We start from the raw sequence: 25,207 nt of genomic DNA on the forward strand, positions 1-25,207 counted from the left end.
ATTACAGAGTCGGTATCATAAACTGTTCTTGTAACAACAAAAGTAACACATTAATTTTAAAGAAAAATTATTCTTGTGTTTGTTTCTTACAAATTTGTCAAGTGATACAAATTATGACTATAAGGCTCAGCCAGTTACCATTAGCACACAACAGTATACAATCAGCATGAAATGTGTGAACACAATGTAAATTAAAATAATTTAAAAATTAATTATGCAGTTGTCACTTACAATTTTATGTGTTTCATAATGAACTTATCATCTCTGATTCTATCATAAAAAATGAGATCAGTCTCAAAAAAAGACGTACTTTATAGTTCATAAACTATACACAGAAGATTTTCAAAAAGTTTCATATGATCTATGAGCTATATTATTTTAAGTAATAACAGCAATAAATATTTACTTAATAATAACAGATTTTTTCCTCACAGTATTATTTACATTCATAAAGACGTAAACTTCTTTTTATATTCAGTGGTTGTTAAACTTAATCACCAGTATATTTACATTCACTTATTAGGACATGCACCATGGCAGTTTGGTTATACATTTTATAAAAGGAACTGATTTTAGCATCTAATGAATTATGAAAATAGTCCTTCTGGCTAAATTATAGCAAAATTACAAAAGAAACTCATTTATAGAATCTTTGGTTAAGAAGCAGATAGTGTATGTTAGAAACTTGATTATATGATACGGAAGTAGATGACTTAGCCAATTGGCTGAATTTTAGAGAACATAGCTTGAACCTTCCTTACCAACTTTGACCCTTGCTTCTGTTGTCAGTGCTCTACCATCTGATTTCAGATAGAAGAGTTGCATCTGTGAAAGGTGAAGACCAGTACTGAGTTCTCAGTCTGACACAAAGGAATTTATGTGAAGGTATGGTGTGTTGTGGATTGAATACATACTTTTTTATATACATTGGTATCCATAACACTGCAGATGAAAGGGTGAAAAAAGTAACACCTTATTAATATGTTATGTGTTTAACAAAGATATCATAGAATTGTTGATAATACCAAAATAATAGTTAATACAATGAAACTGCTTTTGATTTAATCAGACAGGTAACAAATATTGGGTGCATAAATGTGGTAGCATGATTATTAGACACACATAAAACTCAGGTTGTGAAGAGAAATTGCTTCTTTGTATTAAATTGCCAGGTTTTGAGCACTGACAATCTGCAATTAACTGTAAACAAAAGAAGATCTGCTAAATATTTATTTTGTGTCCTGTACAGCAAACAATTCTGGGGTATAATTGGAGATATACATTGTACATAAAAATTTCATTTAAAATTCTTCCTTCATCACCACATTTACGCATCACTAAGCTTTAAAATGTGTGAAAAAGTTCCAAGGTAATGGCTGAATAAATGGGGACCAAACCTCTAGATATATTACAAAGTAATTATAAAACAATGTGAAATAGATAAATGGGATTTTCAGAACCAGAGATTTTTTAATCAGAAACTAAAGAATAACTTTGAAATGACATCAAAGATATAGGACAGAATGAGTTACAAGAGACAGGCAGAAAAATAACATAACATGAAGTGTCTGAGCAGCTATGGGCAGCTACCTTGAGGAATAAAACAATACACTAAAGGAAAAGCAGTTTCAGCACTACTTGAACAGATGAAGATCACAGAAATGAATGTAAAACTTGAAATTAATGAAATTTCAGACAGGATGAAGGCAAAATAATTCAAGGAGTGTCCTGAAACAGAAGTAATGGGTACAGAGCATAAGGTGCATGAAGAGTAATTATGTGAAACAGCATAATAAATGCAGTAAGAAAGATAAATATAAGATCTTGATGCTGCAGGAAAGTAAAAACTGACATGTGGTGCTGATGATTTTAAGGTGAAGACAGTAACATGGATTCGTGAATATGAGGCTAGAAAAATTCTTATTGTTGTACTTTCAGATCAAGGATACAATATCAAATGAAAATGTCTTGAAGAGTAGAACTTTGTGGTGTCGTTATCTACCAGAGAGATTGATGTGACCTCTGTTGTGTAATAAAGAGAATTACAGAGATTTATAACATTATAAATGCACCACCTGGGTAAATTGGTCTTCTATATTAAATGGTTCTCAAATATGAGCTAGCTGCTCTTAATTTTTGAACTGTCATACTGTATATAAAAAATAGGGCTGAAAGAAGTTTTAATTTGAATTGTGATGGGAATGTTTTTAAAACCTAGTCATAGAACAGTATTTATAACCACGGAAGGTTTTAGGTACATAGTCTCAAATCAAAATAATTTACTTGTTTGTGTACCACTGTACAAAGTCAAGTACAGAGGTTTTATTAGCATAACTATATATGATGCATTGGTGATATGAATCACTTACTAGTCCTTCAAATTTCTTTACCAAATCTTTTTACTTTGTTTTGAAAGAAGAACAAAGTGTTTCTAAAGTCACTGGATCAGAACATTTCATCTCCTTGTTTTTCTCAGCTTTTCAGCAAGGTTGGCTTATCAAGTCCTCATTAGTATTATTTCCCATATTGGTTTCCATATTTTTTAGTAAATGTAATTAACACATAAATCGTTATAAGGGTTGTATAATGTCACTCTTCATCCATTGTTTCTAAACTTCTGGGATTCATTTCACACTATATTACAGTGAAATTATTTTCTCTTGAATTACTATAATGAATCCTGATTTTGGCACAATAAAGATTCCATAGTTTAACAGGTTTGTTCTACCTTATGTATGCTGTCATCATAATAGTTACAAAATACCCAAAAATTTAACGTCATTTTTGCAGTGCATTTACTATTACATTTTTGTTCAGAAAATACTGAAATTACCTCACATTATTCAGCAGTTGAGCAACAATAGTACAGATAGCAGTAATACCTGACTGTGATGCAGTGGTGACTGAAGAAACTTTTGCTGCAGTTAATTCAGGTTTCTGTTACAATAACTTTTAAAAATATTAAATTTTGCATAGATATTATCGTACCAGTTTATCCAAGCTATTTTACATTTTGGCGCACTTTTTCCTATTAATGGAGTTCAGATACTATCATTTCAAACTACAAAACTAAGGGTCTGATACATTCTGCACACAGCTGTTTGGATGAAGACATAATACTTTGCACTGTGCACAAGGCAAGTCTTGAACACACAAATTAATCTATTATTCCAACACCACTTTGAGACATTTTACTACAAAGTATTTAAAAAAATCATCACAAAAATGGTGTCTCATTCAGTCACATAAAAATGTTGCCGTCACATATGAAATTAACCTGGTACAAATTTTATAAGTTAACTGGTAGGCTGAAGGCAGTAGTTGCCAAAGTGGTCCCAGTATATGAAAAAACAAAATCTTCACACATATAGCCAATGTCTACACCTGAATCTTGTCACCACACCAGTTTCTCTGATGGCTTCATGTTCTTCCAAAGGTGAGATATTGTAGGCCAGTCTCTGCAGAAAAAAGGAAATAAAGTTGTTTAGCATGCAAACCTTTAGTTTCTGTAAGCATATACATGTAATTTAACAATCATAGTTACATTTGCTTTTCATAGCTACAACTCCTAATGGCCTCATCAGATTTGCTGAGTTGAGCTCTGGAAGAAACAGGAAGGAATGTGTGGGATGTTGAGGCTTTCGGTTGGGCTGGACAACTTAATCAGGTAATGAACTACTTGTAAAGTTAGGTATATGGGTTTGTGTGCAGATGCAGCTAATTTTTTCAAATTGATACACTTAATTTAAGAAACTTTCTATATGTTGCTGTTATAGCTATTTATTATTGCATGAATCTGTATATCCATAAATATTTATAGAAATTTCTATAAGTTAGTTGCTTTGATGAATGTACTTTTCCTCGATGTTATAGTTTTTGGCAGGAGATACTGCTCACTACATTTATATCTTTCCTGTTTCACTCGCACTTGTACCATGGGTAAAATGCTCAAAATGTGGTGCAACATACACAATACACTTTTTAAAGCTCTATTTTGAACAGCTTGAAGAAGTAGGAGGATGTGTATGTGAAGAAAAGGTGGGCAGAGGGAGGGCAGGAAAAGCTGAATGCAGATTGGATAAAAGATCTACTCATCAAGTGGCAACAGAAAACACACACATAAAAGATTGTTGTAACTGGCAAGCTTTTGGAGCCCATGGCTCCTTCTTTGGGTAGAAGGGTTGAAGGGGAAGGAAGAAGGGTGAAGGAAAAGGACTGGAGAGGTCTAGGAAAAGGGTTAGATTTTGGGAAAGTCACCCAGAACTGCAGGTCAGGGGAGACTTACCATACGGAATGAGAAGGAAAGACTGATTGTTGGGGACTGAATTGACGAATTTGAAAACCTGAAAGCTTAGAGGTGGAAGACAGGGTAATATGCTAGACAGAGATTTCTACTAAAACATCATTCACAAGTTCATAAAAGTGTGAAACTTATTGCACTGTATGTAAGAGAGGTGGGAAGGCGCGGTGAAAAATAGATGGGTAAGACAATGAAAGTCATAGGAAATTAAAATGGAGTGAAGCCAAGAGTAGTTACAGTGAAGAAAAGCTGAAACATAAGAAATTTATGTAAATCAAGGCCAGGTGGGTGGCAAGAACCAAGGACATGTTGTACTGCTAGTTCCCACCTGCAGAGTTCTGAGAAACTGGTATCTAGGGGAAGAATCCAGATGGCACGTGTGGTGAAACAGGTGCCAAGGTCATGAATGTCATGTTGTAGAGCATGCTCTGCAACAAGATATTGCAAGTTGCCAATATATACCCTCTGCCTATGCCCATTCATCCTTATTGATAATTTGGTGGTAGTCATGTGATGTAGAAGGCTGCACAGCCTTCATAATAGCTGGTATATGACATGTTGTTTCACAGGTGGTTCTCCCTCTGATAGTATATGTTTTGCCAGTTACAGGGCTATTATAGGCGATGACAGGAGGGTGCATAGGGCAGGTCTTGCAGCAGGGATGGTGACAGGGGTAGGAGCTTTAGGGTAGGGAAAGGATGCGGAGGGAGCATAGGGTCTGACAGTATTGCAGAGATTGGGCGGGCAATGGAAAGCTATTCTACGTGTGGTGGAGAAAATTTCAGACAGAATGGACCTCATTCAGGGCATGATTTTAGAAAATCATGGCCTTGTCAAAGTAGCTGATTAACACATTCCAGACCAGGATAATACTGAATCTTCAATGGTGTGTTCTGAAGCTGTTTTGTGGAGGGATCAGCAGTACTAGGATTGGATGTGATGGCCTGGGAAGTTTGCTTTTTAACTAGGCTGGTGGAGTAATTATGTGCACTGAAGGCTGAGGTGAGAATGGTGGTGTATTGCTAAAAAGAGGCTGCATCCGAACAAATAAGTTTGCCTCAGATGCCAAGGCTGTATTGGAGGGAACGTTTGACATAGAAAGGATGGCTACTGTCAAAATGTAGGTACTGTTGTTTGTTGGTAGGTTTAATGTGGATGGTAGTGTGTAGCTGGCCTTCGGTGAGGACAAGATCAACATCAGGCAAAGTGGCATGGGATTCAGAATAGGACCATGTGAAATTTAATTGTGAGAAGGTATTCAGAGTTTCCAGGAATTTTAGCATGTCAGCCTCACCATGAGTCCTTATGGTAAAGATGTCATCACTGTATCTAAACCAAACCAGGGGCTGAAGGCTTACGGATCCCAGGAAAGCCCCTTCCAAGTGACCCATGAAAAGGTTGGCATAGGAAGGAGCCTTCCTGGTTACAATGGCCATACCCCTGATCTGTTTCTATGGCTGCCCCTCAAAGGTGAAGTAGTTGTTGGTAAGTATAAGGTTGATTTAAGTGAGTAGGAAATCAGGTGGACACTGAGTGAGGAAATGTTCAGCAGCAGACGGACCATTTACGTGGGGGATGTTGGTATAGAGGGAGGTGGCATCAATGGTGACAAGCAAGGTGTTTGGTGGGAGTGGGATGGGCACGGATTTCAGACAATCTAGGAAATTTTCGGTATCTTTGATGCAGGAGTTGAGTTTTTGTACTATAGGTTGCAGGTGTTGACCAACTAAGGCAGATATACATTCGGTGGGTGCTTTGAATCCAGCAACTATAGGACAGCCAGGATGATTGGGTTTGTGGTTTTAGGAAGAAGATAAAAAGTGGGGGTGCATGGTTTGGGTGTGGTGAGAAGTTCTATGGATTGAGGTGTTAGTCCTTGTGAGGGGCCTCAGGTTTTAAGGAGGGACTGCAGGTCAGACTTAATCACAGGGATGGGATCTTGATAGCAGACGCTGTATGTAGACATGTCAGACAGCTGGCTTAGACTTTCACTAATATACTCCTTTCTGTCAAGTACTACAGTGGTAGATCTTTTGTCTACTGGGGGACTGATGATGGAGTCATCAGATTTTAGGGAACACAGAGCCTGGAGTTCTGCAGAGAGCAGGTTAGGGTCATCTTGTAGGGAGATGAGGAAAGGTTGTGAGGCAATGCTGGATTTGAGGAGTTCTTGGAAGGCTTGTAAGGGATGATTTTGAGGTAGTGGTTGTAGATTAAGTTGGGATCATGGTCTGAACTATTCCGAATCCCATGCCACTTCCCTTGATGTTGATTTCATCCTCACTGAAGGCCAGCTACACGCTTCCATCCACATTAAACCTACCAACAAAGAACAGTACTTACATTTTGACAGTAGCCATCCTTCCCATGTCAAACATTCCTTCCCATACAGCCTTGGCATCTGAGGCAAACATATTTGTTCAGATGCAGCCTCTTTAAAGCAATACACCATTCTCACCTCAGCCTTCAGTGCATGTAATTACCCGACCAGCCTAGTTAAAAAGCAGATTTCCCGGGCCGTCACATCCGATCCTGGTACTGCTGATCCCTCCACAAAACAGCTTCGGAGCACACCATTGGAGACCCAGTATTATGCTGGTCTGGAATGTGTTAATCAGCTACCTCGATAGGGCTATGATTTCCTAAAATCATGCCCTTAATGAGATACAGTCGGTCTGAAATTTTCCCACCAAACATAGAATAGCTTTCCATCACCCTCCCATTCTCCGCAATATTCTTGTCAGACCCTATGTTCCTTCTGCATCCTCTCCCTACCCTATGGCTCCTACACCCTGCTGCAAGACTTTCTCTATGCACCCTCCTACCAACACCTCTAATAGCCCTGTAACTGGCAAAACATATAATATCAAAGGGAGAGCCACCTGCAAAACAACACATGTCATATAACAGCTATTATGTAACCACTATGCACCCTTCTACATCTGCATGACTACCACCAAATTATCAATTAGGATGATTGGGCATAGGCAGAGGGCAACTCACAATATCCTGTCGCAGAGCATGCTCTACAACATGACATTTGTGACCTCGGCACCTGTTTCACCACACACGCCATGTGGGTTCTTCCCCTAGACACTAGCTTCTCAGAACTCCACATGTGGGAACTAGCACTATAACATGTCCTTGGTTCTCACCACACACCTGGCCTTAATTTATGTTAGTTTTCCATCTCAGCATTTCTTCACAGTGACTACTCTTTGCTTCAGTCCATTTTAGTTTGCTACATCTTTCATTGTCTTACCCATCTATTTTTCATTGCCCCCCTCCCACCTCTGCTACATTCACTGCACTTAACTTTTCTCTCTTATTTGCTCAGGCATGATGTTTAAGTAGTAATCGCTGTCTTGCATATTATCCTGTCTCCCACCTTTAAGCTCTCAGGTTTTGAAATCTCGTCGATGCAGTCCCCAACAATCAGTCTTTCCTTCTCATCCTGTACAGTGAGTCTGCCCTGACCTGCAGTTCTGAGTGACTTTCGCAAAATCTACCCCTTTTCTTAGACCTCTGCAGTCCTTTCCCTTCATCCTCCTTCCTTCCCCTTCCACCCTTCTGCATGAAGAAGGAGCCATGGGCTCCAAAAGCTTGCCAATCACAACAATCTTTTATGTGTGTGTATTCTGTTGCCGCTTGATGACTAGATTTTTTTATGTATCCAATTAAATAATTAATATATATCTAAAAACAAAGATGATGTTTTCCTCTATTATAACCATACAATTAAATAATCAAAATAGATTCAAGGTATTTTGTTAGCTATAAATTTGTGTTCTGTAGTATTTTAATGTTTCTTACCACGCACCCTTAATTTTTATGAGTGTTGAGGAAAAGACCTGTATGAACCACAAAAGATTTTATTTTTTGGGTCACCCCCAACAGTATGTGCTTGTATGTGGGTTTTTTCCCCTGAAGAAGATTTTATCTTTAAAGTCAGTTCTTTGTTTCTCATTCAATATAGATGTCATATGTGCCAGATTGACATGTAAAGCATTTTTTAATGATTTGTGGAACACTTGTGTCTTTCTAAGTTGAATTATGTTATTTAAAACATTAATGATACTTGACACTTACCTCTTTACATGTGCCTGTGGAACTTAGGAGTTGGACAGTGGCTACAAGTGGTATCATGAGTATGGATGACAGAGCAAGTCCCCAGCCCACCCATTCAGCCCAGCTTGGGTAGTGATAATCATTGTACTGTAAGGGCTGATGGTACAGGAGACCAAACATCACAACACCCTGTAAAGACATACAAAGAAATGTTGTTGTTATCTACATATACATTTATACTCTGCAAACCACCGTGAAATGCATGGCAGAGGGTACATACCACTGCACCAATTGTTATGGCTTTTTGCCATTCCATTCACATACAGAATGTGGCAGGAATGATTGCTTAAATGCTTCTTTGCATTCTGTAATTCATCTTATGTCTTCACAATCTTTTCGGGTACAGTGCACAGGGGGTTGTAATAACTTAGATTCATCACTTAAAGTTGGTTCTACAAACTTTCTAAGTAGGTTTCCTTGGGATAAGAATGAGATTTTTAAGCTGCAGCAGACTGTGCACTGATATGAAACTTCCTGGCAGATTGAAACTGTGTGCCGGACCGAGACTCGAACTCGGGACCTTTGCCTTTCGCGGGCAAGAGCTCTATCCTCGGAGCTACCCAAACGTGACTCATGCCCCATCCTCACAGCTTTACTTCTGCCAGTATCTCATCTCCTACCTTTCAAACTTCAAAGAAGCTCTCCTGTGACCTTGCAGAACTAGCACCCCTGGAAGGAAAGGATAATGCAAAGACATGGCTTAGCTGCAGTCTGGGGATGTTTCCAGAATGAGATTTTCACTCTGCAGTTGAGCTGTGAGGATGGAGTGTGCGAGTTGCTTGGGCAGCTCAGATGGTAGAGCACTTGCTCAAGAAAGGCAAAGGTTCTGAGTTTGAGACTTGGTCAGACATACAGTTTTAATCTGCCAGGAAGTTTCCATGGGATTGTTTGCATATATCTTCAAGTATATGCCAGTTCAGGTCTTTCAGCATCTCTCCCATGGGTCAGACTAACCTGTGACTATTCATACTGCCCTTCTTTCTATCCATTCAATATCCACTGTCAGTACTATTTGGTACATCCCCACACAGTAGAGCAATATTCTAGGATTAGTTGTACGAGTGTTTTATATGCAGTTTGCCTTGTAAACTGATTTCATTTCCCTAGTGTTCTACCAATGAACTGCAATCAGCCACTTGTTTTACCAATGACTGAGCCTTTGTGAACGTTCCATTTTATATCCATACAGATTTGTTGTCATATCAACCTTGTAAATGGCAGCAAACAGTTAAGATTTTCTAAGCCCCAGAATGAAGCTACCTTGCTTACATTACTACAGTATCGACATGAGATGGGTGCGAAGAATAATATTTCACCACCATGAGTGGTTCAGGGAAAAACACTATGTCGGTGCTTCTGGCAAGCCAGACTGTGGAACTCAGCAGGACTGCAGTAGGCACAGCAGCTAGACAGGATCACGTCAACTTCATTATATAATGACAAAAATTCTACTGCTGATACAGTGATGCATGCCAAGAGCTTATACAAACCAGTCCTATACTATAATAAACTCTTCAAGCAAGCACAGCAGAGTGAGAACCACTAATACCTTTGTAATAATGAGACCTATGCTGTCATGACAAGTGTGTCAGGTAAACATTGGCCATTACTTCGATCCATAAATACCTCAGCATTTTAACTCATGAGGCAGTCAGTTCAGACAGATAGAAGGCATGCATAACATTCACACTTGATGCCCTGATTGCAGTAGAGTGACGCCTGTCAGAAGTCTGTTATAGGTTTCCTGCATGCTATTGAGCAACAACAGCCACTATAGGGAGTGATGGTTACCTTGCCGTAATCACCAGTTGCAGAGTTCAACAGCACAGCCTGCCACTGTCACAGATTGGTGGATCTTGGTTCTTTCTAGTGATCCTGGTTCAGGACACCAGCATTCCTGATGCTTTGGTGGATGGGCCAGGGCCTTCCTAATCAGCAGTCCAGGATTATCATACTGCACAGCTATATGACAACCGTCATCATGGTTTGACAGATGAAGAAGAACAATAGGGGACAGAGCACCACTGAAATTGGCATGTGTAAGTCCAACACACACACACCACCGTCACTCACTGCCGCGGCATCGTGGTATGGTGAGTGAAGCCTCTGTGGGTGGTACTGCCATAGAACAGCCAGTGAGGAATGGGTGTGTGGTGTCTGCTACCTTGAGCGAACAGTAGGCAGATTACGACACGATTCATTGATGGACTTAGACAACTGATGTCAACAGCAAGTCAAGACACCAGTTGTAATTTATGGAAATAAATAACTAGTTCTGCATCTTCTTTCACTGCACCTACTGGTGACAACAGATCACTACCATCCTTCTGAGGAGATCTGGCAAGTAGCAAACTGAGAGAGGGCCTCATGATACAGAACCATGTCTACTTCCACCCTCCCAGCAGTCATCTCATGCAAAATTGGTGTCAAGAAGTGATTGTGCTTCTGATGCTTGCAGTAGCTGCATCAGAGGTCTGTATGAAATGTTTTTCAACGAAGCCAGACCAGCAGTTACAATTGTGGTGTGAGTCTCTGAAAGGCTCGCACAGTTATGTTTTGGCTGTGATCGTGTCCAGAATAGTATGCAATGATTTAAGAGTTACTTTTGTAAGGCCTAATGAAGCTATAGACGTGTCTGAATTTAAGGGGTGATTTATAGGGAAGTGTATTTAGCATTGTAAAATTTGTAATTTGTCTGGTCACAGTGCACCTTGTGATAAGTTTATCCCTGTAATATGTTCTACTTGTGGGAAGTATGGTCCTGCAAAAGAGGACTGTGTTAAGTGTCATTGGGTATCAATGAGATGAAGTAATAAGTAATTTTTGATCTTTGTGATAATGTATATTGTGTGTTGTATAAGGATTAAGCCTACTGTGGTAGAAAAGGGGCTTACTGTGATAGAAAAGGAAACTACATGAATATAGCACAGACATGAGCAACTACTACAGTGGGCACAGTATCAGCTCTAATGGGGCAGGTTAAATTATTAAAGGAAAAGAATGAGCAAGTGGCTCTGCAGTTTCATAGTCAGATGTGAGATCATTCACAATCAAGTCTGAGTGTAGCTATATCAATAGTGGTAGTGCATTCCTCAACACTGGATCTTGTACCCACCAGCCTTATTTCCATTTTTTCTGGCAAAACATCAGAGGATAAGACTATTTTCCTTCAGGACATGATATCTGTAGCCAAGTTGTGCAACTGGTCTGAACAAGCATCACTGCAGATGGCCAAATTGTGGTTGTCAGGTGAGGCTAAGACATACATCATGAACCACGATGTTTAGAGTAAGAAAACCTCATTTTCAGAACTGGTAAATGGCTTAAAGCAGTGGTAACAAAAACAAAACAGTGCTTGTTTCTTTCAAGAAAAGTTAAGTAACTTGTGACAAAAGCATTTTCAAGTAGGATACACAACTTGAACATCCAAACTTATGAACTGACTAAAAACCCAGACACTGACGCAGTTACATTGATAGAGGCTGAGGATAGGTTACTAGATGTGTTCTTGACATTATTTCCCCAGAATTTTCTTATTGTTGTTGTTGTCTTCAGTCCTGAGACTGGTTTGATGCAGTTCTCCATGCTACTCTATCCTGTGCGAGCTTCTTCATCTCTCAGTATTTACTGCAACCTACAGCCTTCTGAATCTGTTTAGTGTATTCATCTCCTGGTCTCCCTCTATGATTTTTACCCACCACGCTGCCCTCCAATGCTAAATTTGTGATCCCTTGATGCCTCAGAATATGTCCTACCAACCGGTCCCTTCTTCTAGTCAAGTTGTGCCACAAACTCCTCTTCTCCCCAATTCTATTCAATACCTCCTCATTAGTTATGTGATCTACCCATCTAATCTTCAGCATTCTTCTGTAGCACCACATATCAAAAGCTTCTATTCTCTTCTTGTCCAAATTATTTATCGTCCATGTTTCACTTCCATACATTGCTACACTCCATACAAATACTTTCAGAAATGACTTCCTGACACTTAAATCTATACTCGATGTTAACAAATTTCTCTTCTTCAGAAACGCTTTCCTTGCCATTGCGAGTCTACGTTTTATATCCTCTCTATTTCGACCATCATCAGTTATTTTGCTCCCCAAATAGCAAAACTCCTTTACTACTTTAAGTGTCTCATTTCCTAATCTAATTCCCTCAGCATCACCCAACTTAATTCTACTACATTCCATTATCCTCGTTTTGCTTTTGTTGATGTTCATCTTATATCCTCCTTTCAAGACACTGTTCATTCCATTCAATTGCTCTTCCAAGTCCTTTGATGTCTCTCACAGAATTACAATGTCATCTGTGAACCTCAACATTTTTATTTCTTCTCCATGGATTTTAATGCCTACTCCAAATTTTTCTTTTGTTTCCTTTAGTGCTTGCTCAATATACAGATTGAATAACATCGGGGATAGGCTACAACCCTGGCTCACTCCCTTCCCAACCACTGCTCCCCTTTCATGTCCCTCGACTCTTATAACTGCCATCTGGTTTCTGTACAAATTGTAAATAGCCTTTTGCTCCCTGTATTTTACCCCTGCCACCTTTAGAATTTGAAAGAGAGTATTCCAGTCAACATTGTCAAACGCTTTCTCTAAGTCTACAAATGCTAGAAATGTAGGTTTGCCTTTTCTTAATCTATTTTCTAAGATAAGTCGTAGGGTCAGTACTGCCTCACGTGCTCCAACATTTCTGCGGAATCCAAACTGATCTTCCCCGAGGTCAGCTTCTACCAGTTTTTCCATTCATCTGTAAAGAATTCGAATTAGTATTTTGCAGCAGTGACTTATTAAACTGATAGTTCGGTAATTTTCACATCTGTCAACACCTGCTTTCTTTGGGATTGGAATTATTATATTCTTCTTGAAGTCTGAGGGTATTTCACCTGTCTCATACATCTTGCTCACCAGATGGTAGAGTTTTGTCAGGCCTGGCTCTCCCAAGGCCGTCAGTAGTTCCAATGGAATGTTATCTACTCCCAGGGCCTTGTTTCGACTCAGGTCTTTCAGTGCTCTGTCAAACTCTTCATGCAGTATCGTATCTCCCATTTCATCTTCATCTACATCCTCTTCAATTTCCATAATATTGTCCTCAAGTACATCGCCCTCGTATAGACCCTCTATATACTCCTTCCACCTTTCTGCTTTCCCTTCTTTGCTTAGAACTGGGTTTCCATCTGAGCTCTTGATATTCATACAAGTGGCTCTCTTTTCTCCAAAGGCCTCTCTAATTTTCCTGTAGGCAGTATCTATCTTATCCCTAGTGAGATAAGCCTCTACATCCTTCCATTTGTCTTTTAGCCATCCCTGCTTAGCCATTTTGCACTTTCTGTCTATCTCATTTTTGAGACATTTGTATTCCTTTCTGCCTGCTTCATTTATTGCATTTTTATATTTTCTCCTTTCATCAATTAAATTCAATATATCTCCTGTTACCCAAGGATTTCTACCAGCCCTTGTCTTTTTACCTACTTGATCCTCTGCCGCCTTCACTACTTCATCCCTCAGAGCTACCCATTCTTCTTCTACTGTATTTCTTTCCCCCATTCCTGTCAATTGTTCCCTTATGCTCTCCCTGAAACTCTGTACAACCTTTGGTTTAGTCAGTTTATCCAGGTCCCATCTCCTTGAATTCACACCTTTTTACAGTTTCTTCAGTTTTAATCTACAGTTCATAACCAATAGATTGTGGTCAGAGTCCACATCTGCCCCTGGAAATGTCTTACAATTTAAAACCTGGTTCCTAAATCTCTGTCTTATCATTATATAATCTATCTGATACCTTCTAGTATCTCCAGGATTCTTCCATGTATACAACCTTCTTTTATGATTCTTGAACCAAGTGTTAGTTATGATTAAGTTATGCTCTGCGCAAAATTCTCTATGTTTCCTTCTTTCCCTTTTCCTACTCTCGAATTCCAGTCACCCATGACTATTAAATTTTTGTCTCCCTTCATTACCTGAATAATTGCTTTTATCTCATCATACATTTCATCAATCTTTTCATCATCTGCAGAGCCAGTTGGCATATAAACTTGTACTACTGTAGTAGGCATGGGCTTCGTGTCTATCTTGGCCACAATAATGCGTTCACTATGCTCTTTGTAGTAGCTTACCCGCACTCCTATTTTTTTTATTCATTATTAAACCTACTCCTGCATTACCCCTATTTGATTTTGTATTTATAACCCTGTATTCACCTGACCAAAAGTTTTGTTCCTCCTGCCACCAAACTTCACTAATTCCCACTATATCTAACTTTAACCTATCCATTTCCCTTTTTAAATTTTCTAACCTACCTGCCCGATTAAGGGGTCTGACATTCCACGCTCCGATCCATAGAACGCCAGTTTTCTTTCTCCTGATAACGACGTCCTCCTGAGTAGTCCCCACCTGGAGATCCAAATGGGGGACTATTTTACCTCCGGAATATTTTACCCAAGAGGGCCCCATCATCATTTAACCATACAGTAAAGCTGCATGCCCTCGGGAAAAATTACAGCTGTAGTTTCCCCTTGCTTTCAGCCGTTCGCAGTACCAGCACAGCAAGGCCGTTTTGGTTAGTGTTACGAGGCCAGATCAGTCAATGATCCAGACTGTTGCCCCTGCAACTACTGAAAAGGCTGTTGCTCCTCTTCAGGAACCAAACGTTTGTCTGGCCTCTCAACAGATACCCCTCCGTTATGGTTGCACCTACGGTACGACCATCTGTATCGCTGAGGCACGCAAGCCTCCCCACCAACGGCAAGGTCCATGGTTCATGGGGGTAGGAAAATTTTCTTGCAGAGTGAAAATGGAAAATCCACAGGCTGTAACAGCAGCAGTGCATGTAGCTAATTATCTGCAAGAGATAGATAGTGCTGCGATGTCTCAGAATGATCAGAAAATGTTTGTGTCAAACAAAGAATGTCACCACTGTGGAGAAAAGGGTCATTTAAAAATCACAACATCACCAACCACAATGTTTTGATTGTCAACTGGTCGGTCATAAGCCACAGAAATGTAAATCAAAGAAACTGGGTAACTCTAATAGAAATAAGAAGTTGATAATGACAATGGGAATCTTCCTTCCATCTAGAAGCAATTCCCATTAAATAGAAGTGCATTAAAAGTGCATGCAGAGATGGAGTGTTCGTTGGTGGCTTGGTTGAAAGGGAAAGAATATGAATTTTTGGTAGATACAGGTGCACATGTATTGGTTGTCAGTCTGGACTCAGGGATAAGAGCAGACTACAAAAACCAAAGTACAGGTTGTGCACAATAGGCGGCAGTGCAGTTGATTCATTCAAGACAAAATGGCTCAGGTTTAGGATAGGAAACACAGAGTTTTATGAGTAAAGTGTTGCTAACTGTGGGGCAAGGTGTTGCTGCAATATTGAGGTTGGACTTTCTGGTTAGGCATCATGCTAGAATCAACCTTTTGCAAAGGAAGCCAAACTCGGTGGTAAATTATTTCTGTCAGGTACAACAGATGCAAATGTTTCTATGTCACAAAATGCCCCTGTTGCAAAATTGGCATCAATAAACTATATATGAGTGCATTAAAAGTTGTTTTGCATGACAGAGTACCAGCAGGTACAGGAAAGCTAATCTGGGTACCAGTAGATACTAATGTTCCACAGAATGTTGTGTGTTTGGAAGAACCACTGGCAAGTAATGATGTGTTGGATGAGCGACATTGTTTTGTATGTAGGAGTACAAGGGATATTAAGAGTCAGTTGTGGTACCAATAAGCCTCAATAATTTTGGGGATTACTGATAGGCAAGTTAGAGGTTATAGAAGAGGGAGATATCGGGTATTCTAGGATACAAAGTAGAACAGAGCGAACTATTGATATATCTCTGTTGTGAGAAAAAGTGAAGCATCTTAAGGGTGAAGATGGATTGTTAATGGAATCAGTGTTAATATGACATAAGGATTTGTTCACTCCACAGGAGTGTTACCTGCTAGCTTTAAAATAGCTATTCGAGCTGAAAGATACTTCAATTTGTCTAATGAAATGAGCTTTGATACTAAGTAAATTTCAGTAGGATGTAATTCACAAACCAAGTGCTAAACACACAAATGCTGACACATTTAGTAGGGAGACCGGGGCACTGCAAGTCTCTGGGTTTCATCTGAAAGATCAGAAGAGAATGCAAGCAAGTGATAAAGAGTATCAGGTATACTACAGACAGCCACAATTTGTCATACAAGATGGGATATTGTGTAGATCAACCAAGTGTGGACCTTGTGCTGTAGTTCCAGCAGCTTTGCAGACAGAAGTATTATGGCAAGCACATGATCATACTTTATCGGGTCATGGAAGTCAGAGAACAATGAATAGAAGAGTAGTAGAAAGTTTCTGGTAGAGAACAAGACATGCTGATGTTCAACTGTAGGTCAAGACCTGTATTCCATGTGCATAAAATGCTGATTTAAACCAACAAAAGATACAATTACAAAGACTATCAGAGTCTAGCTATCTGTTCCAAATGAAAGGAGCAGGTATTTTGGTGCCATTTCACAGGAGTCAATCAGATAATGAGTACCGGTATGTGTTAACAATTATTGATCACTTCTCAAGGCACCTGGTGATGGTACCAATACCAAATCAGAAAGAAAGCACAGTAGCTCACACTATGGTAAATCGTTGGATACTTAAATTCAGGGTATCTCAAATGATTATTACAAATTGAGATACAAATTTCATGTCTGGTCTCATTAAGCATTTGTGTCACTTACTGAAAATTAAGAAATTACTTATGCATCCATTCCACCCACAGGCAAATGGGCACACAGAATAAGTTCATAAGACTATATTGAAGATGATAAGCCATTATCAGAATTCTCAACACATAGGCTGGGACATATATTTAGATTTTACTGTGAGTGCCAACAATTCACAAACTCATACAAGAACAGGCTTATCACACTATCCATTTGATGTGATTCACACAAAGTTGGAAAAAGAAGGTGAGCATGTTAAGGAATTTACAAAAATCTAAAGGAAGTCTGGCAACACAAAAGTGCTAGAATGTCGGGAGTGTTTGGGGTTAAGTAAAAGGAATTTACAACAGTATCAGATAGCTCAAGGGCATTACTTGTGAATCCTTACATTCCAAAGGGTAAGATGAAAAAGCTTTTGATGAAGTTTCTAGGTCAATTTTGAGGTAAAGTCACTTGTCTGAAATTTTGCCCACCACACCTAGAATATCTTTCCATCACGCTCTCAATGCTCCACAATATTCTTGTCAGACCCTACACTCCTTCTGCAACCACCTCCCTACCCTATGGCTCCTACCCCTGTGACAGTCCCTGCCGCAAGACTTCCTCTATGTGCCCTCCCCACCACCTATAGCAGCCCTGTAACTGGGAAAATATATACTATCAAAGGGAGAGCCAACTGTGAAACAACACATGTCATATATCAGCTGTTATGTAAACACTGTCAGCCTTCTACATCAACATGTCCACCACCAAATTATCGATTAGGATGAATCGACATAGGCAGAGGTTGTATACTGGCAACTTGCAGTATCCTGTTGCAGAGAATGCTCTACAACATGACAATAGTGACCTCAGCACCTGTTTCACCACACGCGCCATCTGGATTCTTCCCCCAGACACTAGTTTCTCAGAACTCCGCTGGTGGGAATTAGTGCTACATTTCCTTGGTTCTCACCACTCACATGGCCTTAATTTACATTAATTTTCCATCTCTGCATTTCTTCACAGTAACTACTCTTTGCTTCACTCCATTTTAGTTATCTGTATCTTTCATTGTCTTACCTGTCTATTTTTCACTGCCCCCCCCCCTCCCCCATTCCCACCTCTGTTTCATTCAATGCACTTAACTTTTCACTCTCATTAGTTCATGCATGATGATGTTTAAGTAGTAATCTCTGTCCTGTATATTAATCTTTCTTCAAGCTCTCAGTTTTTCTAATCTTGTCCAATGCAGCCACCAACAATTAGTCTTTCCTTCTCATCCCGTGTGGTAAATCTTCCCTGACCAGAAGTTCTGGGTGTCTTTCCTGAAATATACCCCTTTTCCTAGGCCTCTCCAGTCCTTTTCCTTCACCCCTCTTTCTTCCCCTTCAACCCTCCTGTCTCTGAAAGCTCACCAATTACAACCGTCTTTTAGATGTGTGTTCTGCCGCCGTGTGGTGAGTAGATTTTTTTATCTATCCAATTATATTATTTTGTCAATAATTGATTGTTTTCGCATGAAGAGATAGCTACATGACATACGTGGGTGGATGCCAAATATTATTCTTACTGCTCACTTTTGTTCAATCATTACTTTCTTTCTAAGTGATGAGTTACCCCAGAAAATCATTTGATAAGACATATATGCAGAATACATCAGGAGGTTGATTTGTTTGTTTCCAAGATTAGCAATTAACTGTTTAAGAAGCTCAGTAATATGCTTATTCCATTTCAAGTTTTCATCATTATCTACACCCAAAAATTTGGAGCATTCTACCCTGTATACTAATTTGTGATCATGTGCTACATTAGTTGTTGGCATGACTCTGTTTGTTGTACAGAACTGAATGAGCAAGGTTTTTAAAAATTTAGGGAGGTTCATTTTCTGAGAACCACTTTATTATTCTTTGTAAACAACAACAAAAACTATTAACCCCCGAGTGGTTGCGCCTATGTATAAAGTGCGCCAATCACAAATAACACTGTCTTGTACTGTTTCTGTGTTGTTTTACAATTGCAAGCCCATACCTATTCCTTCATTATTGCTTAATTGAACACAGTGATAAGTTGTGCTGTCATATGTCCAAATGAGCAGCAGTAATATAAAATAAAAGTGAGCAAGGTGAGAAAAAGTTACGATCCATGCAAGAAAATGGCCCAGATTCTGAGCTAGCAGCACAATCCCATAATGAGGCAGTTGTCTATGAGATAATTAGCAATCAAATAACTGGTTGGTTGGGATCGGATGCAGCAGCACTGTTAAGTATTTCAAGTGGGTCATTACGGTCGGGTAACACTTGTATGTGGCAGCAGACTGACATAAAGAATGTTTATTTTATTATTGTTTAATAAAACAGTGATTTTGCTCATCTAATGTAAGTTTATTTTATTGTTGTGTAATTAAACTAAGATTAAACTGTGATTTTCCTCGTATAGTATGCCTTGATAATTAAGGGTAGCTGTTCTTTACATGTATACAAAGTATGCCACACACCCTCTCATGTTATAAAAAATCGCATGCCCACTCAAGGATTAATGAGTAAATTCTGTCGGCAGAAATGTAAGAATTCTAAGATTCTCAAAAATACTGTCTCCATAGCCAGAAAGAGGGGGGGGGGGGGGGGTGAGAGAAGGAGATAAGTGTCACTGCCTTTGGTGTGAAAGGACCTGGTTCAAGTCCTGGTACCTCCTCTATTTTTTTCTGGAGTAGGAAAGTCTGGTATTGGTTCCACTCAGCTCTTATGAGTCCAAATGAGGTGCTACTTAAATAAAGAAGCAGGGTCATCATCAGGATTCATCAACTGGTAACAGCTGGAGGAACTGGCGACATGCTAATCACATGTTGTATGATCATGGACTGCTGTCATAGTGCATTGTAAGCAACAGTTGGCCAATCAGAACTGGCCTAACACCTAATCCATGAGTGGTGTTTACTTTACTCAAAAAGTGCAAGATGTGTGGTTATCTACCTTATGTTTTGTGTGCATGGCCCCAGTAGATAATTCCATAAGATAATAGAGAGTGAAAATATGCAAAACAATTAAACACTTTTGCTGTTAGGTGAAGGCAATGAGAGATGCTTGTAAGAATAAGCCACTAAGCCATGTTGAACTGAGGTTATGTGTTGATGCCATTTTAACTTGTTATCCATCTGGACCCCTAGGTTGCAGGTTACACAGGGAGTTTCATTTGTATATGAACATTACTACTTCTGGTAGTTTTTTTTTTTTTTTTTTTTTTTTTTTTTTTTCCCAGTCTTCTGTCGATTAGATGCAGCCACAGCCCACCATGTATTTCTGTCATGTGCCAACCTCTTCATCTCAGAGTAGCACTTGCACCCGATGTCCTCAACTGTTTTGTTGGACATATTCCAAAGTTTTTATCATCTTCAGTTCCCTCAAGTACTATGGAAGTTATCTGCTATGCCTTAACATAACATCCTGTCCCTTTCTCTTGTCAGTGTTTTCCTTGTTTTCTTTGCCAATTCTGGGGAGAATCTTCTCATTCTTTATTTTATCAGTCCACCTAATTTGCAGTATCCTTATACAGGGCCACAGCTCAAATGCCTTCATTTTCATCTTCTCCAGTTTATCCACAGTCTACAGTTCATTTCCATACACTGCTGTGCTCCAAACCTACATTCTCAGAAGTTTCTTCATCAAATTAAGGTCAGTGTATGATACTAGTAGACTCTGTTGCCCAGGAACGCCTTCTTTGCCTGCACTAGTCTGCTTTTAATGTCCTCTTTGCTTCCTCCATCATGTGCTATGTTGTTTCCAAGATAGCAGAATTCCTTCACTTTATCTACTTTGTGGATTCAAATTTTGATGTTAATTTTATGGCTAATCTCATTTCCGTTATTCCTCATTACTTTCATCTATCTTCGGTTTACTCTCAACCCATAGTTTGTGCTCATTAGAAAGGCTCTCTAGAGTGTTCATTCAGTTCAGCAGAACCTGCAGTTCATCTTCACTTTCACTGAGGATAGCAATGCAATCAGTGAATCATGTCATTGATACCCATTCACCCTGGATTCTAATCTCACTCATGAACATATCTTTTTATTTCTGTCATTGTTTCTTCAGTGTACAGATTGAACAGCAGGGGGGAAAGACTACAGTCCTGTCTTACATCCCTTCTAATCTGAGTACTGCATTATTGGTCTCCCAGTCTTATTTTCCCCTTCTAGGTTCTTGAACATACTTAATATTTCCCATGCTTAAGCCAAATCAGTTGTCATCTGACAGATCCTCAATTTCTTTTTTCATTTGTCTGTATAATTTTCTTGTCAGTAACTTGGATGCATGAGATTTTAAGCTGACTGTGCAATAATTCACACACTTATCTGCCCTTGCTTTCTTTGGGATAGTGTGTATGCTGTTCTTCTGAAAATTTGGTGGTATGTCTCCAGATCAGCCTGAATAGTTGTTTGGTTTCCACATCCCGTAATAATTTTGGAAATTCTAAAGGAATGTCTTCTGCGTTATTTGATCACAAATTTTCCAAAGCTCTTTTAAACTCTGACTTTAACACTGGATTCTGTATGTCTTCCACATCGACTCCCATTTCTTCTTCTATCACATCAGACAGTTTCCCACTTCATAGAGGTTTCCAATAAACTCTTTCTACTGATCATTTCTCTCCACTTTGTTTAACAGTGTTGAGCATTCTGCTTTTAATTTCATTGAAGGTTGTTTTGAATTTTCTGTATGCTGAATCAGTTGTAGCAGTTATTATTATTATTATTATTATTATTATTTCAATTCCTTAACGCTTTTCCTGCAGCCATTTCCCCCATGCTTCTGTGCACTTTCTATTTTTTTCACCCCTAATTGGTTTCTTTGCAGCTATCTTCTTTGTAACTATATTTGTCTATCGAACTTCATGATTACTCTTTTTAGAGATGTTTAAATGCCTATTGTGTTATTAATGATCACAGTATCTACAACTTTAGAGAACTTCAAATGCACCTCATCATTCCTCAGTACTCAGTATCCCACTTCTTTCCACATTGATTCTTCAGAATGATTCTCTTAAACATCAGACTACTTTTCATCATTACTAAATTGTGATATAAGTCTATATCTGTTCCTGGATTATGCCTTACAATCCTATATCTAATATCAAAATCTCTGTCTGACTGATGTGTAATCTAATTGGAGTCTTCCCATGTCTCCAGGTCTTTTTCAAGTATACCTCCTACTCTTGTGATTCTTGAACAGAGTATGCACTACTACCATCTGAAATTTATTGCAGAACTCAATTAGTCTTTCTTCTCTCTCATTCCTACTACTGAGACCATATTCATTCATAACTCTTGTTTTCTACTCACTATTCAATTGAACTGGGACCTGATTATTCCCATAGTGGTGACCCCATACAGAATGGTTCATGAATAGGTATTCCATCTTCTTTCATGTGTGCATGGAGTGATGGAGCCCGGTAACCACATAACAATAAAACAAGAACAGCTGGTTTTGCCATTGGCCAGTAATGTCACGCCACTGCCACCTAATACCAAATGACAACAACAACGCAGGATACTGGAACAGAAACAATAATGTAAAGATTCCATCTTTCTGGCCCACCAAAGCACAGATACAGTTCCTCAATTGGGGGCCACCTTTTGTTTACATGGAATCAATGCCGATGTGGATCAGTTTACAATGGTTGATTCATGACTGGATCTAAGTGTACTCAAATAAATTGATGATGTACCACAATAGCAGTCTTAGTCCTCTATTAAAAAGAATTTTCTGCAATGCTTTGTGCTACCACCTGAATTCCACTTGCAGAAAATTCTTGAAAGAGAAAATTGTATTGGTTGTTCCCCTTCTCAAATATTCCAGCCACTGCATGCACTGCTCTCAGAACAATCACTACAGATCTTTTGGATACATAGTTTGCCTACAAAAACTAGGGCTACTATGTCTGCATTTGCAGACATCCAATTGATGATCTGGTGTGCAAAACAGATATGACTGCTGTTGTTTGTAAGGATGACAGTTCATGTGCATTCCTACACTTACCACACAGGGTGGCTCAGAACCATGCACTGGTCCACCACAACAGTTAATGACACAGACAGGGCTATCTGTTTGCCAATTGTTCAGTGAACTTGCAAGGCTGAATCCCAAATTGGAGAAACACACAGATGACAGAAGACTTAATGCTCCCTGCTGTTCCAAATGATAGATTTTCAACTGGTATTGGTATCACAGATGCTTTTATGATGCTGCTAGACAATGCACAAGCCCATGTCATTACCCAAACTCCAGTGATGGGCAGCATCACGTATGTGTGCTCATTAAAGGAAGATTCAGCACCTTAGTTGTTGCTAAAACACCATGGTATCTGTGGTAGCTGACTCTGGCTGGCTTTTTGTACAAGACTTCTGATTGTTTTCTAATTGACACATGATGGTACTCTTAGAGCTACAGTAGCTGCTAAGCAGACTGAGTTAGATAGTGCAGGTTGTACTGGGTGATGAAGGGGACACTGTGACTGGTTCTTGGGGTGGTGGGAGGATAGGGGCTGTGAGGGGAAATGGCATGGGAGATCTGTTTGTGAATTAGATCTGGGGGTAGTGCCAGTCTGTGAAGGCCTTGGTGAGATCCTCAGCATATTGAGCAAGGGAGTTTGTGCCACTGCAGATATGCCCTCCCCAGATGACTAGAATGTATGGGAGGGCTTTTTTGGTGTGAAAGGGATGGTGTCTGTCAAAATTCAGGTACTGTTAGTGATTGATGGGTTTAATGTGGACAGAGCTGCAGAAGGAGACATTGGAGAGGAGGAGGTCAGCAACTACACTATGTTATCAAAAGTATCCAGACACCCCCAAAAACATATATTTTTCATATTAGGTGCATTTTGCTGCCACCTACTGCCAGGTAATCCATATCAATGACCTCAGTAGTTACTAGATATCATGAGAGAGCAGAATGGGGCACTCCACAGAACTCATGGACTTCGAATGTGGTCAGGTGATTGGGTGTCACTTGTGTCATATGTTTGTACGTGAGATTTCAACACTTCTAAACATCCCTAGGTCCACTGTTTCTGATGTGATAGTGAAGTGGAAACATGAAGGGATATGTACAGCACAAAAGCGTACAGGCCGACTTTGTCTGTTAATTGACATAGACCGCCAACAGTTGAAGAGGGTGTGTCGAAGCAAACTGGGTTATTTTTACTTCCCCTCTTGTTTTGCCATCTGCCTCCTTAAAATTAATATTTTCATGTCTGATGAATTACAATTAACATACGTGAGTATAATCTGCATTTCATAAAAGAGAAAGGTTGGCCCTCAGTTTTAAAGACTATAACACCAGATCTAGTTTTGTGCTTAGTTTTATGTATGTAATTGATTTTCTAATTTATTTTGACTAATCCCAGTTAGTATCTTTCATTATAGAATGAAATTGGTAATTGTTTTGTAACTTAAATTCTATTGTTGACTTATAGACAAATATAAATTCTGTACTAGTTATAAATATTTGTAAGGTGAAACACTGGCTTTCTTTAAGTATTTATTTGGCTCTATTTGAAAAAATGTTAGCAAAGCCAGCCCTTAATTAATTCCAAAGTAATTAACAGTTTTGTCAAAAGTATTGATTGCATAACTATGTATGTTAATTTCATCATTTAAACAAATAATTCAGTTTAATTCTTGTAGTAAAAGAAACTGTTAAAAAGAAGGAAGTTTTTGATGTATTCAGTTAATTTAATGAGTTAGTTTTTAATTGTAATTTTTAAAAATTAAACATGGAACTGTGGATAGTTTCAGTGCCTATTACTGTGAGGATATACAAGGGCTCGATTTTTGGTCCTAAGACAGTCAGCCCATGGCAGAGTTTCAGACAAGGAACCTATATTGGTTAGATCAACAACAATGCATCTGCTTAGCTGTGAAATAAGTGTAATAGGCCTTGTGCTAAAACAATGACTGATAAATATGTACTGTATTATGTTGCAAGAACTGTGTGCTACTATTGTAGCAGTCTGTTGATGTTTGCTTGCAACCTATCAATGAGACTTGTTGTTGGTGTTCTGGTCTTCAGTCCAGAGACTGGTTTGATG

General features: G+C 39.1%; 1 protein-coding gene across 1 annotated transcript in view; it reads right to left on the bottom strand.

The window, feature by feature from the left end:
- The window catches only part of LOC124619508 (sodium-dependent noradrenaline transporter-like), a 403,071-nt gene continuing 377,864 nt past the window's right edge, over positions 1 to 25,207 (bottom strand). Inside the window, exons 12-13 of the mRNA XM_047145955.1 lie at positions 8,390 to 8,557; positions 1 to 3,458 (exon numbers count right to left, since the gene is read on the bottom strand). Of these exons, the coding sequence (XP_047001911.1) occupies positions 3,360 to 3,458; positions 8,390 to 8,557 (267 nt within the window). The 3' untranslated portion in view covers positions 1 to 3,359. The remainder of the gene's footprint in view (positions 3,459 to 8,389; positions 8,558 to 25,207) is intronic.

Source organism: Schistocerca americana, chromosome 6 (genome assembly GCF_021461395.2).
Source record: "Schistocerca americana isolate TAMUIC-IGC-003095 chromosome 6, iqSchAmer2.1, whole genome shotgun sequence".
NCBI classification, from domain to species: domain Eukaryota; kingdom Metazoa; phylum Arthropoda; class Insecta; order Orthoptera; family Acrididae; genus Schistocerca; species Schistocerca americana.